We start from the raw sequence: 15,453 nt of genomic DNA, 5'->3' as shown, positions 1-15,453 counted from the left end.
ACAGTTCGGAAAAATTATCTTTTTGCCACAGTTCATCACTGACTGAATTCCTCACTGATTTTGCAGTCTTCTAGAGATGGTGAAGCCACTGGCAGGCACCATGCCAAGTTCTGGCAGGAGGTTGACCCTATCAAGTGCGTGAAGTCACATATCAGCAAAATTATCATCCATGAATTCCAAGGGGTGCAAAGCGAGTTTGGATTCATCAAGTTCATTGCCCAGCGTGCTCGGAAGCTCCAGACTTTGGCGCTTGTGTTTACCGAAGAAACATTCGCTTCAGCGGGCAAGGTGTACGAAGTGAATCGCCAACTGAGGGCTCTAACAAGATGTTCATGGGCAGCTGAAGGATGTCAAGTGTTTGCTGGTGGGGCCCAAATTAGATTGCACGTCGAGCTTCGCTAGAGCATCTGATCTATTGGTTAAAGACCCGTTTTGTTGATGAATTCGAAGGTGGCTACATGTTTCATTATGTAAACCTTGAGGAAATGATTTTATCTCAATTCTGTTGCTGTGTCTTAGCATTTCTTTTCTGGAAGTAGGCATGTTTCAACTTTCAACTAGCACAAATGGTTGTAAGTGTTGAAGTTACTAGCGCTACAAAATGATGTATCCTTTCATGTTTGATGAGATTTGCCCCTTTTGCTGTGGTAATTATTGGGGTATTACATCGCTTGTGAATTGTGATGCTATCTTCCTCAGTAGGATGTTCTACGGCCTGCTGATTGCACTCATTGGCTTAGCCATGCACGGACTTCTGTCAATTTCATATATAATGAGTATTATTTATGGTCTTTTCTAAATTTTGGTTATATATCTTCTACCACAATTCCATCTTGTGGCATTTACACAATTCCATGCTTTGATGATGAGGAGTCTGTGCTAGTGATTCCTCTGTTGTAGCTTTGATTCATGCTACCAATATATCTAGATATCCTTAACCATGTTTTGACATGCTGTGTAATTAGGTTTATGTTTGACCTAGAATCTATTGTTTTGCTTGGGGAGATTAGGGACTAAGCTTTCCTGACACAGGTTGTTGGCTTTGTGGTTGTGTGACTTCCACTTGCCAGATCAAGGCGAACGAGTTGCGCTTGAGAAGGCAAGTAGAATTTACTACAGGTCTTGCTATGTACTCCATAAATAGAATTTCACTGCCTAAATTAGAATTCTGCTCTAATTTAACATATGTTTACTCTGACAGTTCAGGTAGCTTGTTTTTTCCTTTTTGTTTGCATGTCACTAAACAAAAAACAAAACTCACAAATTTAGTTTCAGTAGAACACGGAGATGAAGTCCAATATGCATACGTGTAACTGAGCTTGTCTTTGAGCGTTTGATCCACAGCAAGAACTGAAGAAGTTTCTTCGCATAAACCCATCAGATTTTCATTTTCCTGCTAACCCATCAATTTAATAACCGCATAAAGTCAAAAAGCTTTACCAGTTTTCCCATTTTATAGTACATTTTGGCAGAAAGAGATGTGTGAACTTACCCGAAGGCAAAACGCCCAAGATGAAACTGGGGCAAGCTATACATCAAACTGAAAATGTATTCTGACCTGGCGGATGAGACGGCCGTGTGACGCTTAATCAATCTCCAAACAGAAGCAAAAATAGCACATTGCCGTGTAGTATCGGCAAAAGTGAACAAAGAACATTTAATTCCTATAGCGCCACATTGTGCTCTACATTGTTGGTTGGTTAGAACAATGCATGGTTGATAATTTAACCAGGTTGCGATCGACTCTTGCAGTTCATTTTCATCATCTCATTATACTTGTTCTCAACGGACCTACGAGGAACCCGTTCCCGGCACGTGGCCCGTAGCGGCAGTCAGCAACTCGCTCGAACACCAAACCCTAAACTGATAAATTTGGAATTTCGTCACTGCATGGAGTGAGCCTCGACCTGAAATCTAAAAGTGGCCAGGTAATACTTACTTTACCCCACTGTAAATTATGCATTTATGCTAACCAAATGATCAAATCAACCGCGAGACGACAGGATTAGTATGTACTTGGTCACCATTGATCAATCCCTGGGCCGGGTGTCGGCAGAAGTAATAAATAACTGCAAGAGCTCTGTCTCTCTCTCTCTCTCTCTCTGTGAACGGGAGCATCTCTCAGTGGTCAGCCTGACTGGACCAGCTAGTTTAGTTGATGGGCCCAAAAAACATCCGTTTCCAACTTTTGGCCCACGGTGGCAGGCAGCGCCTCGCTCGACACCAAACCCTAGCTCCCCACGTCCAGCGACAGGTCACTCACTCGTCTCGACTCGAGTCTGCTCTGCTGCTCCGCACTCCGCCTCCGCCTCCGCCTCCGCCATCCAAAATTCCAAAAATCCCAATCCCAAATCGTCTCCGTCATGGCGGCAGTGTTCGAGGGCATGCTGGAGTGGTTCCCCCGCCGGCGCCCACTCCATCGCCGCGACCCCAGCAGCCGACGGCGTGGACCGCATCAGCACCCTCCCGGACGACCTCCGCGATGTGGTCTCCCGCCTCCCCGTCCGCGACGGCGCGCGGACCGCCGCGCTCGCCTCCCGCTGGCGCGGCCTCTGGCGCTCGACCCCGCTCGTCCTCCGCTACGCTGACGTCCGCCTCCCTCCGGCCGAGCTCGAGCCCGCGCGCGCCGCCGCCGCTGTCGGGCGCGTCCTTACCGACCACCCGGGCCCCTTCCGCGCGGTCCACCTCACCCATTTCTCGTTGGCGTCCCTCGAGCGCGAGCGCGACCTCGCGGAGTGGGCGCGCCTCCTCGCTGACAAGGGCGTACAGGACCTTGCCCTGCTCAACGATTCCTCCCCAATAAGAGGACGTCGCCTCCCCGCCGACATCCTCCGCTGCGCCTCGCTCTGCCGCCTCTTCCTCGGCTCCTGGACGCTCCGGGATACCACCGGCGCCGAGGTCTTCCCCCACCTCAAGGAACTCCGCATGTTCAGCACTGACATGAGTGACGGGTTCCTCGACCACATGCTTGCATGCAGCCCCGAGCTGGAGGCCCTCGCAGTCATCGTAAGCAGAATGCCCAAGCGCATCTGCCTCCGTGGTCAAAGCCGGCAGTGCATGCTCCTCTGGATGTCTGCGGCAGATGAACTTGCTGTGGTGGATGCCCCACGCCTGGTGCGGCTCGTCCTATGTATGGATAACAGCTGGTGGTACTGAGCCTATGAATATCAAGATTGATCGAGCACCTGAACTGCGGGTGCTTGGTTACTTGGAGCCAAGAGTTCACAAACTGCAGATTGCCAACGTTGTCATCAATGTATTAATCTGACATATCTTTCATATGGAAGTTTTATTTACCTATGTTGGTTTCTCAGTGACTCAGTGATCCATGGCATTTCCTCTTGTATATTGCATTGCAGGCTGAGACAAAGGCAAGCCCAAGTTCCATTGTCCCCAGCGTCAAGATCTTGGCTTTAAGAGCAAATTTTGGTGTCTTCAAGGAGGTCAATATGCTGCCTAGCTTCCTCAGATGCTTTCCAAACATTGATACTCTGCACATTGAGGTGACGTACAAGCATTCATCCCGTTTGTCATTGGCAGTCACATCATCGATTGCTGACATCAGAATGCTTGGTGCAGGATTAATCTGTGCCTGAGTTCCTCGCTGATTTTGCAGTCTGCTATAGATGGTGAAGCAACGGGCAGGCACCATGCCAAGTTCTGGCACGAAGCCCATCCTATTCAATGTCTGAAGTCAACTGTTGAAAAAATTGTTATCCATGAGTTCCGAGGGGACCGAAGCGAGTTTGAATTCCTCAAGTTCATCACCAAGCATGCGAAGAAGCTGCAGGCTTTGCTGCTGGTGTTGACCAGAGAGAAATTTGCTTCAGCGGAAGAGGCAGATAAGATAACTCACGAACTGCGGGCTATAGGTGGAAGTAAATGGGCAGCCAACAAATGTTTGGTGTTGCTGTTGGGGCCTAAAGTAAAGAACGTTTGATCCTTCCGTAGAGCATCTGATCTATCCGTGCAAGACCCATTTAGGTGATGAACTTCAAGCTGGCTACATATTCCAGGATTTATGACCACTTTGAGAGATTCTGTTGCAGTCTCAGAATATGCAACTAAGAATGCTTGCTCACTATAGTTTTTTGGTGTTTCTCTTCAGGTGACAGTCATGAATCGTTGTAAGCATTGAAGTCAGGAATGCTATATGGTCCCTTGGAAAGATGTATTAACATGTCTACTTTCTGACTTTCTGTGATGGTCCTAGTTTAGTAGCTGATCGAAATTCCCTCATTCTATGACTGGATCCGATAGGAGCAATGTATAATTAATGTTGGGAAATTGCATTGTTTTCATTTCTGATTTAGTCAATGTTGGGAAATTGCATTGTTTTCATTTCTGGTTTAGTCATGCATGGACTTCTGCCAAGTTTGTTTATGATCAGAGTTACCTATAGTCTCTCTGAATTTTGATTTCGTCTTCTGAAATTCCTGAACGACTTTTGACATGTTGCGTAATTACCTCGATGTTTATCCTTGGATCTATTATTGTGTGGAGAGGTTAGGACCTTCCCTACTCTGGTAGCCACCACGACCTCGCCAGGTCTGAGGGAAGACTTGAGCTTGAGCAGCGAAGTAAAAATAGGTGTGTTCGTTGTCTCTGCATTACGACTTAATGGTTAGACAGTAATGCTACTGTGCACAAATATTCTACACGCAACATGGTTATTTATGCTCCACTGGAATGAGCTGAAGTTCCACGACTGTGTTCTTGATGCAAAAGTTTGCTTGCTCTGAAAACCCACGTTTGCAGTTACTGGTGTCTTTTGTTTATGTGATACCATTCAACAAAAAGACATAATATGCAGTGTCAGTAGAATGGCGAGGACGGCAAGGACGGTGAAGAGCCTGGTGCATATGGTCAGTTTGTAGTCATCATGGATATTGAATTGCCAAATTAGCTCATTGAGCGAACTGTTTGAATGTTTGATTCACAGCAAGAATTAAAGAAATTTCTTTGAATAGGCCTGTGACCCGTCTGAGTTCATTTTACAGCCAACTAGCCGATTTACCAGAATCCATATTTTACCATCTTTCTGCCTTGTATCTCGTTTTGGCAGAAAGAGATGAGTTGAACATGGGTGGTGGGCTGGAGCAAGGGTAAACCATGCTACCCTAGCAAAGCAAACATACGGAACAGGGCAGCACTCACAGGCATCAAGCACGAACGCTGACAAATGGGTTCTGAAGCAAATGCAAATATTAAGAACACGAAATGCAATAGTTGACAATGTTTACTTTTTTTAGCGTTTAGATTTCAAACAATATGTCACAAACTCACAATTCAAAACAAACGGAAAGACAAACACTGCTTATATGAAATGACACGTCTTCATGTTCATACATACAACTAATATAAGAGCAGAGTAAATACACTATGTAACACGCATTACTAATTTTGTACAGGCTCATAGTAGAACCTGAATTGCCTATGTACAACTCGTTCAGCTGTGGAAGAAAGATTAGTCTGCCACTTCCTTTTTGATCTCTTCCATGAGCTCATCCTTGTAATCCTCGAATGTTCTATCAAACGTGTTCACAGCGCCATCTTCCACAACCCATATCTGGCTCCTCGTCTCATCATCACAAACCCTAGAGATCAATCGCGAGTCATGGCTAACCAGGACAACACCTCCGGCGAACTCGTCCAAAGCATCAGCCAATGCATCAATGCTTTGCATGTCTAGGTGATTTGTTGGCTCATCCAGCAGAAGAACGTGAGGATGCCCCATCGCAATTGAGATAATGACGACACGGGCCTTCTGACCACCAGATAACTTATCAATCAGAGTGAGAAGGTTTTCTTTCGGTAATCCAAACTTGCCAAGCTTAGCACGGACAGCCTCTGCCTTGCTCATCCCCTCCTGGTCAGGGTGGATCCTGAGTAGATACTCAACTGCATTTTCCTCCATTGTTAATACCTCGACGAAATGTTGTGAGTATTGACCAATCCTCAGCTTTTGGCTCCTCCTCACCTGACCTTCGGTTGGTGCAAGATCGCCTGCTAGTAGCTTAAGAAGGGTGGATTTCCCTGCCCCATTAGGGCTAATAATAGCCACACGTGTGCCCATGTCGATGTCAACATTGACAGCCGACAGCTTGAAGCCTAGCCGATCAGGGTAGCTGAAACCTGCCTCAACAAGCTGAAGGAGTGGCCGTGCGAGTTCAGTGGGTTCAGGGAAGTGAAACTTAACATAATAGTCATGCCATCTCTGTGGTACAGTCACCGGTTTCTAGTCATCGTGATCATTTGAAGCATTCTTCCCCTTCCCCTTGGTCTTTTCTGCCTTTGACATCGCCTGCTTGATCACCTTCTCGTCTGCAGCCTTGTCCCCACTTCTCTTAGCTGCCTTCTCCTGCTTCTCATACTTCTAATGCTCCCGGATTGCCCTGGTCCTCTTCTGTTCAAAACCACTCTCGAAATCGTCGAAGTTGCCACGGTAGAAATCAAGCTTCTTGTCATGCAGATTGATAATGTCGCTGCAGACAGTGTTCAAGAAGTCCCCGGCCGGTCATGGGACACGACAATGAGCGTTTTCTTCCACTACGTGCACAAGTACTCTTCCGGCCACAGCACTGCCCGGAGATCCAGGTGGTTGGTCGGCTCGTCGAGGAGCAGCAAGGTTGGCTGCATGAAGAGCGCGCGGGCCAGGGAGATGCGCATCCTCCAGCCGCCACTGAATTCCTTGGTGGCCTTCGCCTGGCTGGCCTGGTCGAACCCCAATCCCCAACCCCGCAAGGATCTTGGACGCGCGTGCCCGGGCGGCATCAGAGCCTTGGAGGTTGAGCTTCTCAATTCTCATACACCTTGGCGAGACGGTCGTCGTCCTCGGCATCGTTAGAGGCCTCGAGCTTATCGTGCTCTTTGCGGAGCGGCGGAGCGCCGTGCCGCCGTGAGCTCCTCGTCGGCCGCGACCACCGCCTCGATTGCCGTCCGTATGTCGCTGGCGACCTCCTGCTCCACGAGAAGCACGTCGATGTTCCGCGGCCCCGGGAGCTCCCGCCGCGCGAGCTTCTTCAGCAAGCTGGACTTGCCCTTGCCGTTGGGTCCCACGAACCCGTAGCGGCGGCCGTGCGAGACTCGCAGCGAGGCGCCGTCGAGCAGCTTCGCGCCGGGCGCGGACACGAAGAAGTTGCCGAGCACGATGTCCCTGGCGTTGTCCGCGGCGGCGGAGGCGGGCCCCTTGGCGGCTGGGGCGCGCGCCGGGCGACGGAAATGGCGTCGCAATCGTCGCGGAGCGCCTCCCGCCTGGCGGCCTCCGCTTGCGTGGCGGCCTCGTGCTCGCGCCTCTCCTTCTTCCTCGCGTCCTTGGCCGAGGGCGCCGCGGCGCTGAGGTCGGCGGCGGCTAGGGAAGCCCTGTTCCTTGAGAAGAGAGAGGCGCGGCCGGCATATCCTCCTCCTCGTCGTCGGAGGGGGGGCAGGTCGACGTCGCCCAGGTAGGACGACGCCTGCGCCTTGGACGGCTTGGCCTTTGGGCTTGGAGGGCTTTGCCGCCATGACCGCCGGCGCGTCCAGACTGGCGAGCATAGCGGAGACGGAGACCGGCCTGTCCTTCTTCCCGGCGGCGTGGGCACCTCTTTCCTTGCGCCCCATCGATGCGCTTGCGGCGGCGGCGGCGTGTTCCGGTGGCCGTGGCCTTTTGGGCTTGGGCTTAGACGTTTCGCTTCTCTCTCCTCCGATCGAAAGGCATTGACATCGAGTCGGACAGAATTGGACTCGGGACACGAGAAACCCGCGTGCGGACCTCCTGGGCCGAAGCGGGCTCCTGGGCTTGAAGCCCGCTTCGGCCCAGGAGGTCCGCAAGGCAGGCAAGCACCGTCGCCTCCCATCCCGATCAAGGATGCGTCCACACCACCGCGCTCTCCACCCGCTAGCGCCGGCGGCGCTCGGGGTCCACGGCAGCCCCCCTACTACCCGGCGCCTGTTGAGGACCTCGTCTCCGTAAACCTCCCAGCTCAGAGACGACGTGCCGTTGAGGCGTTGACACGCGGCTCCCCCATGCATTCCGCTAATATTCGGGGTCATGTGCGCGGGTACGATGTAACCTGTCACATAGGATCCAGTTACGGCCCACGGTTGCTGCTGCCGCCGCTCACCGTGCTAGGGTTAGGGTTCTAGGGAGCGACCGCCGGCAAGGTGTAGGAGGTGGGGGAGCAGCCGGCGGCGAGGTCGTCGCCGGCCGAGGTGGTGGTCGAGGTGGTGGTTTTAGGGTTTCGGATTTTCGGGGTGGGGCACGGCTTCCATAGCCGGCGGCTCTAGAGGGAAGGTCGGGGGCGGCGGCGGCGGCCCGGCGATGGTGGCGGTTTGGCTGGCGGTGGAGACAAGGTAGTGCGGGAGCATCGCATGAGGTGAGAGCTGTGCGACGAATAGATCCGAATTACATATAGAACTGGGAATAGTTCCCAACCTCCTCCGCTGCGCTAACGCCCGCCGGTCTACCTCGGCTTCTGGAAGTTTCCGGACACCACCGGAGTCGGCGTCTTCCTCGAACTCTTGAAGCTGTTAGTTTTAGTTTGATCCTATTGTTTGGCAGGCGCGGGGTGGCAGCCTGCCGTTTGTCCAAAGCGGATTCCTCACGGGCCCATGAAGAAATCTGGCTGGTCCAGCAGTGTGGGTGTGATGACCACGGTCTCGGGATTGATGGAATGTTCTTACAGTTATTTACTCTTGTCGTTGCAGTTGTTTACTTATATCAATGCACTGTGTCTCAGTATCGATTAATCCACTTAAGGCCGGTCTTAATGTACAGTTTTATAGCACAGTTATTAAGATTGAGAATTAGGTAACTATACTGATTGAGTTTCTCGGGGATGAAACTCCTCTCTCATCCCATAAAACTCTCTCCTTCTCTCTTCTCACCATGTCAACAAAATTGATGGTGTGGGATAAAATTTAATGCTATGAAACTCTCCATAAAATACTCCTACAGCTTGCCTTGTTGAGTTGCCCAAAAATGCTTGAAACACTTCCAAAACAACTGCTGGTAATACTCCTACAGCTTGCCTTGTTGAGTTGCCCCAAAATGCTTGAAACACTTCCAAAACAACTGCTGGTCAGAATTCGTCTACTCCTTATTTAAAGAAAAAGAACTCGACAATTCGTCATTTCCTTTTTTTTTTGCGGAAGACAATTCGTTAATTCGACTGTACATTATATGATGCTTGCTTCTTCTCAATAGTTACGAGCACTAGAATAGATACGAGACCCTACAATGGTGGTATACTGCAGAGCTGCATGGAATTAAGCCCCCACTAGGCCACTAGTTAGTTGTAACATCAACAGGAGATTCATAAATACAGGCAGAGTGAACGGCATCTGAAAGACAGAAACAGGACAATTGCTTCATGTTGAAAATCTGAAGCGACAAGGAGCACAATAAGTTAGAAGCCGTAACCCACAAGTTTGTGCAAGACCGATTAAACAGATTGCAGCAAAGAAAGTACAACTAGCACTCTTTCTTCCAGCATCTGAATTTATGCTAAATCAACATAGCTTGCATCACCGCAATGGTGCTCACATCACAATAAAAGAAACCAGAATAACCATAGGACCACAAGGGTAGTAATACCAAATTATCAAGTACATCAACCATCAAAATAGTCTCAGTCCTGCGAAACTTCAACACTAAGCTTCTCATGCTACATGTGCTACTACTAGGAACCTGCACTATCTTCAGAAAAAATACATGCCAACAGTCTGAAAGCAGTTACTTGGAACAGAACACAATACTTGCAGACAAAGATAGCTTGGACCATGAGACATACAGCTCGTGCTGGGTTCAGCAGCAGCAATAAAAAGGGTCAGCAACATCAAAATCAGATGCTACTTTGCAGCTCCAACAAGTACCACCCCGAGAGATACTGCTCTCCAAGATCACCAGTCTACAATTTTCACTGGCCTTTTTCACAGATGATAGATCCTTATTCAGTTTGGCAGCTGCATTGTCCCCTGAAGAGAGACTACCTTTGACAAACAAAATGACCACCTCCCGCAGCACCTGCGCATTCTCCAGGATGAACTTCAGGAAGGCAAGCTCGCTACGCTCCCCACGACACTCATGGAAAACCATCTCCCTGATGTGTGACTGCACGCATTCGATGCCGCTGGTCTCCTTCCAGAATTTCTGATTGAGCTTACCAGCTGGTTGATCAGTTTCCTCAGACTGCAAACCAAATCAATTGGTGGTTCAGCTACTTAGTAATGGATCTTGGATCATACAGCTCAGCAGCAACCAAATGGAGGTGATACAATTGTACGCCAATATAGCCAAGGGGTGGTTCAATTCACCTTGATATGCAGTGTCTCTATGTTGGGAAAGCATCTGAGGAAGCAGGGAATCATCTTGGCTTCACTGCGAACTCCAAAATGCACATTCAAGGCCAATGTCTTGACACTTGGGACGATGGTTCTTGGGCTTGCCCTGGTCTCAGCCTGCAATTCATACAATTTTGCAATGAAGTCCGCAAGACCTTTGATGCATCGATGACAAGTAAACTAGTAATCATCACTGAAAGGAAGGGAATGAGGGAACAGTACCTTGATGATGGTGTTACCAACTTCAAGAACATGTAGTCCAGGCATCAAGTATCCCACAAATCGCAGCTTGGGCGCATGGCCGAACTTGACCCTGGTGCCAACTTTCTCATCGCTTGTCGCCTCCCACAGGAAGAGCCGCTCCAGACGCTGAGCGTCCACCACGGAGACGTCATGGACAATGCACATGCACAGCTGCACACACCGCAGGCTGCGGCTGATGATGCGGAGGTTCACATACTTCTGGCTCGCGTAGACCACAAGGGTCTGCAGGACGGGGCTCCTGGCGAGGAGGAAGTTGAGGTCCCTGTCCTCCATGGCGATGCAGCCGAGGCCGAGCTCAAGCAGGTGGGGGAACGCCTTGCCGCGCGGGAGAGCCGAGGTGTTAGGGAACCCCCAAGCCCCGAGGTAGAGACGCTTGACGGAGGCAAGGCTGAAGATCGTGGTGGGGAGGGGAAAGTCGAGCGGCCAGGGGCGGTTAACGAAGACGAACTCCTCGACGCCCTTGACGGCGAGGAGGTCGAGCCAGAGCGCGAGCTCGGCGCGGTGCGCGCCCATGGAGATGCGGGTGAGGTTGACGCAGCGGAAGGGGCCCCGGTGGGCCTCCAGGACGCGGGACACCGCGGCGGTGACGGAGCCGGTGCCTGCGTGGTGGGGTGAGTCCTCGCCGCCGGCCGATTGGAGGAGGTGGGCGTCGACGAGAGCGAGCGGCGCGGAGCGCCAGAGCGGGCGCCAGCGCGAGGAGAGCACGGCGGTGCGGGCGGCGTCCTTGGCGGGGAGGCGCGAGACGACGTTGCGGAGGATCGCGTCCGGGAGGGCGCTAAGGCGGTCCTCGGAGCCGCCTCCGGGGGGCGAGCAGTCGGCGGAGAGGGAGGAGGCGGCGGAGACGGACGGGCAGGGGAGAAAGCTGTGCAGGAGGTCGTACATGAGGTCCATGGCGGGGTTCACCATCTCCGCGCCCATGCCGTGACTCGCCATCTGGTGCAGCATCGTCTCCATTGTGATCAGCGGCGGTGGCGGCTGCCGTTCCATGGCGGCCGCTTGCTCCGTGGGGGACGAGGCTTTGGTTTGGGGAATGGGAGAAGTAGCGAGGCCGCTGTTGCTCGGGGAGGCGGCGGCGGACTGTGGGGGCTGGGGAAGTGGGGAGTGGGGAGTGGCCGACTGGGGATCAGCCAACCTCTAGGGTTTCCATTTGGGAACATATTAACATTGCGTGTGATAAAAAGATACTCCATCCATATATTTTGTTATATATCTATATATATCTAGATATCTAGATTTGTTAAAATAATTTATAATTTAAAACGGAAGGAGTAGTTCTTTTCAAAATAGTAAAAATTGTTTGTCATGTGAAAGAGATATCCAACATTCTATCTCAAAATTGAGAGACTGGCCTACACCCCTTACAAATTTCTACAAAAAAGTATTCTTTATAGACGTAAGCATGGTACATAGCTAAGAGTGGATTTTCCTATTCAGCGCATTTATAATATTTTTTTCTGAAACTAGATTGTATTTGAACTTCCAGGATAGTTATTAATAGTCTATATACTGTTGCAACCTAACGATGAGATCAAACTATAACTTGACATCTTAATTTCTGGTCGGTCTTTTTCTTTTATCAACTTTGGTTCAAAGATGAACTTAGCATAGCAAGCAAGGGGACGACTTCAATCCATTGCGATATATGTTCAAATGTCATTGTTTTCAAAGACATATATTATATACAAAGCTATAATATTTAGTGATGCTAATACGGGTGAAATCACGATTTAGAGAAATCATAGATCTTAAGTGGAATTTCAGAAATCTTTGAGTTTTTTTTATAAACACATTCCCTCGCAAGTCACTATAGATTAGAGAAAAAATGAATTATTTTTTTCTCTAATCCCTCTTAATTGGTACGAATGGGAGGGGATTATTATGATTCCGAATAAGGCATTGGGAATTGTTATACCAAAACACTTTGTAGCTTTTGAAAATCAAAATTTCTTTTCAAAACTCTTAAAGAAACTTTAGGTGTGTTTGCGGTTTCCGACTTCGGTCGATTCATAATATGAGGAGGGAAAAGTCTCGTTTGGTTGCAAGTTGAATACAAGCAACCTGCACTAGCGGATGCAAAAAAGTTTCTCTTACTAACATGGTGGATATGCTCACTCTTCATCCAAATATCTAAATAGGTTATTGCATCCGTAGATGCTGGGTTATTGCATATGTTTCTGCAACCACCCAAAAACTCCATTTTTCCAAGGTCGGTGCATCATGCTTGTGGAACGTACGACGCGGTTCTACGAAACCCTATTCAAGCTACCAAACATACATTTTGTCTCATACAATATTTTCACATTGTCTCCTGAGTTTAGTAAGATCTTGTTAAGACAACCTTTGGGCCCATGTGTGACTCACTCATGCCCACAAAATGCAGCAGTGAATCCTAGCTGCTCTCGCTCATGCATGAAATGAAATTGATTCACCATTCCGACCACTCCACCAAACCGGAAACCCACGTCTCGCTCTGCGCTGGTTGAAGTGGATGCGGTCCTCTAGTTCATTCCTAGCCCCAACATTATCACGAGCACCACCCCGCTCCACCACAACCGATGAGTCTGATGAGGCCTAGTGAAACCAAGATATGGGACCATTTGCTTAGTCAGTCTAGAATGCAGATTTTGAGGAAAAGATATATCCATGAAACATTCAATTTTTGTAGTAGTTAAAGAAACCTTGTTATTTACCATTGTATGGAATATCAAAATAGAGGTTACATGTATGGTGCTTCATTTGTACCACGTGTACTGCAAACGCTAGCATGACATCAACCGTGGGCTTGGGTGGTTGATCTGTCAGCCCCACTTGTAAGCATGTAGGGCCCATAGGAAGGTGTTGATATAAAAATCTGGCGGCGATCTTCATGTAATAGAACACGCTAAGATCTGAGAGATTTGCTTCACTTGTGAAGGTCCTGATCTAAAGGTTCGTGGCATGCCAGTTAATTTGACTTGTAGTTAATAAAAAAATAAATTTATCAATATTTAAACAGAACTTATGCTCTGGGATTCCGAAGTGTTTCGATATGGCATCGGCTACGAAGTCCGATACGTAAAGCAAGACCATAGGCTAAATTTCTGAATTGTAGACATAATTAATTTTAAAGCGTACGAGTGAGCCATCGGCTAAACAGCTGACTTGATTCATGGACTGTATTAAGCATGTTCTTTTCCATAAAAAGATAAATCTAGTAGATATTATTTAATCTAGCGTCACTATCAAAAGGATTAGACTTAACCGAGACAACTTATGATAGCAGGGTGATAAATTAAATAAAACATGCCAATGGATCTAATTTTGCTTTTTCTATTTTCTTTTTTTTCTTGCTGATGCTCCGATAGAGTTGGCCATAGTCTTTTTCATTCTTATTTTGTTTCTATTGTTCCTTACTATTTCTTTCCTTCCAAATCTTTATTTTTTCTTTTCTTGTCCTATTCCTCACGTTCCAAAATTATTATTTATTTACTCCATCTAATATATCCTCTCAATATATATTAAATTCTTTATTATTTTTTCCTTTTATTTCATTTTTTATGTCCTAACTCATGTAGATATTATTTGGGTTTATAGTTTATCCATCTTTATTTGTTATATAATTGTATGTCAATAGACTTGTACTTGATTGTTTCCATACTGAACTATTTGTTCGCATTAAAAATGATTAACGCTCAAAATATATCTTTTTTTTATTCATACTGTAGACTTATTGGGTGATCAACACTGATTTATTCACTTTGTATAAATTGTTTCCAATTATATTGGTTTGTTTGCGATATGGAAATATTTGATCTCCATGTAGAACAATTTATTCACGTGTTCAAACATTTCGATCACTTTATAGATAAAATTGTTCATTATTCTTTTTAGAATAAATTGTTCACTTGTAAGAATAATTTGTTCACATGGATGTGTTGTTTCGGATGTTCATGTAATTTGTTGTTGAATACATATTTTTTTCTATGAGTACATATAATTTTCTGTACATGCACAATTGTTTAGTCCCATGAGTTTATATAATTTGATCTAGCTGTACATGCCTTATAAAAATTGTGCATCTGATTGAAAAATGTTAATATTTTTTTCCAAATATAATCAAGTGGGATGTTGTATTGAAGTTCTTGTTATAAGAAACTCAATGGTTAGATAAATGGTTTAAGATTTATGATTTTTTTAATTTTTGAAATTGCATACATGTGGGATGACGTTATCAATTTTGACTTTCTTGCATGCATGCAGATTTCTCGAAAGCTAACCGTAGAAACAGTCTATGGAGGTAGGCTTTGATGGACCATAATACAGTAGTAGGCCGTGGTCCCCACCACTTTCCTCTCTAGTTGATGTGCCCTTCAGGCGATGGGTAGCGATAGTGTCACCTTTAATGATGTACACCCGCACCCCGTGCACGTGGCATCATGCGGCTAGGACCTGTGCAGGCTGCGCTGCCAATGGGCCAAGCTGGGGGCTTCATAGAGTGCAGGCCAGGCCTTGGTTCTAGTTTTGTTGCAAACCGAGGTCCTATCTTAGGATACATTTTATTTAATATAATTTCATGCGATTAAATGTTTTGGATATGAATCAACAATTCAAACCAGCTCAACCTACCAAAACCGAAGAATGTCCAACTCATATATGCAGTTATGAACTAACTTTCAAATGCATAATTTAAATTTCTGAGAATTAATAGGATAAGGTCATCAGAATAACTATTTTTGAATTATTCTACACTACACCATACCGTTCAAACTAAAGTTTCTAAAAGTTTAAATTGCACACATTAACATCACATACAATATCAGATGGTACATAAGGCCATGCTTGAAAAGGCCAACACGGCCAAGCACTACTGCATAATTCATCATTTGTGCC

General features: G+C 47.5%; 1 protein-coding gene and 1 pseudogene across 1 annotated transcript; both read right to left on the bottom strand.

Moving 5' to 3' along the window:
• Positions 1 to 5,467: 5,467 nt before the first annotated feature.
• LOC112895439 lies at positions 5,468 to 7,599 on the bottom strand (annotated as a pseudogene).
• A 1,996-nt stretch (positions 7,600 to 9,595) lies between these two features.
• On the bottom strand, positions 9,596 to 11,571 carry LOC112892496 (F-box/FBD/LRR-repeat protein At5g22660-like). Its single transcript, XM_025959644.1, has 3 exons — positions 10,543 to 11,571; positions 10,294 to 10,437; positions 9,596 to 10,168 (listed from the first exon to the last, which is right to left on the bottom strand). Exons 1-3 carry the CDS (start codon positions 11,569 to 11,571, stop codon positions 9,785 to 9,787), a joined length of 1,557 nt encoding a protein of 518 aa, XP_025815429.1. The 3' UTR covers positions 9,596 to 9,784.
• Between the last annotated feature and the right edge of the window lie 3,882 nt (positions 11,572 to 15,453).

The sequence above is a fragment of the Panicum hallii genome, chromosome 5 (assembly GCF_002211085.1).
Source record: "Panicum hallii strain FIL2 chromosome 5, PHallii_v3.1, whole genome shotgun sequence".
Lineage (NCBI taxonomy): Eukaryota > Viridiplantae > Streptophyta > Magnoliopsida > Poales > Poaceae > Panicum > Panicum hallii.
This window is presented reverse-complemented; position numbering and strand designations above follow the sequence as displayed.

Coding starts and splice junctions, on each gene's coding strand:
- LOC112892496 (XM_025959644.1), bottom strand. CDS start 11,571: ATGGAACGGCAGCCGCCACCGCCGCTGATCACAATGGAGACGATGCTG. Junction 10,438..10,542: donor TTGGTAACACCATCATCAAG/GTACTGTTCCCT, acceptor TATGAATTGCAG/GCTGAGACCAGGGCAAGCCC. Junction 10,169..10,293: donor TAGAGACACTGCATATCAAG/GTGAATTGAACC, acceptor TTTGGTTTGCAG/TCTGAGGAAACTGATCAACC.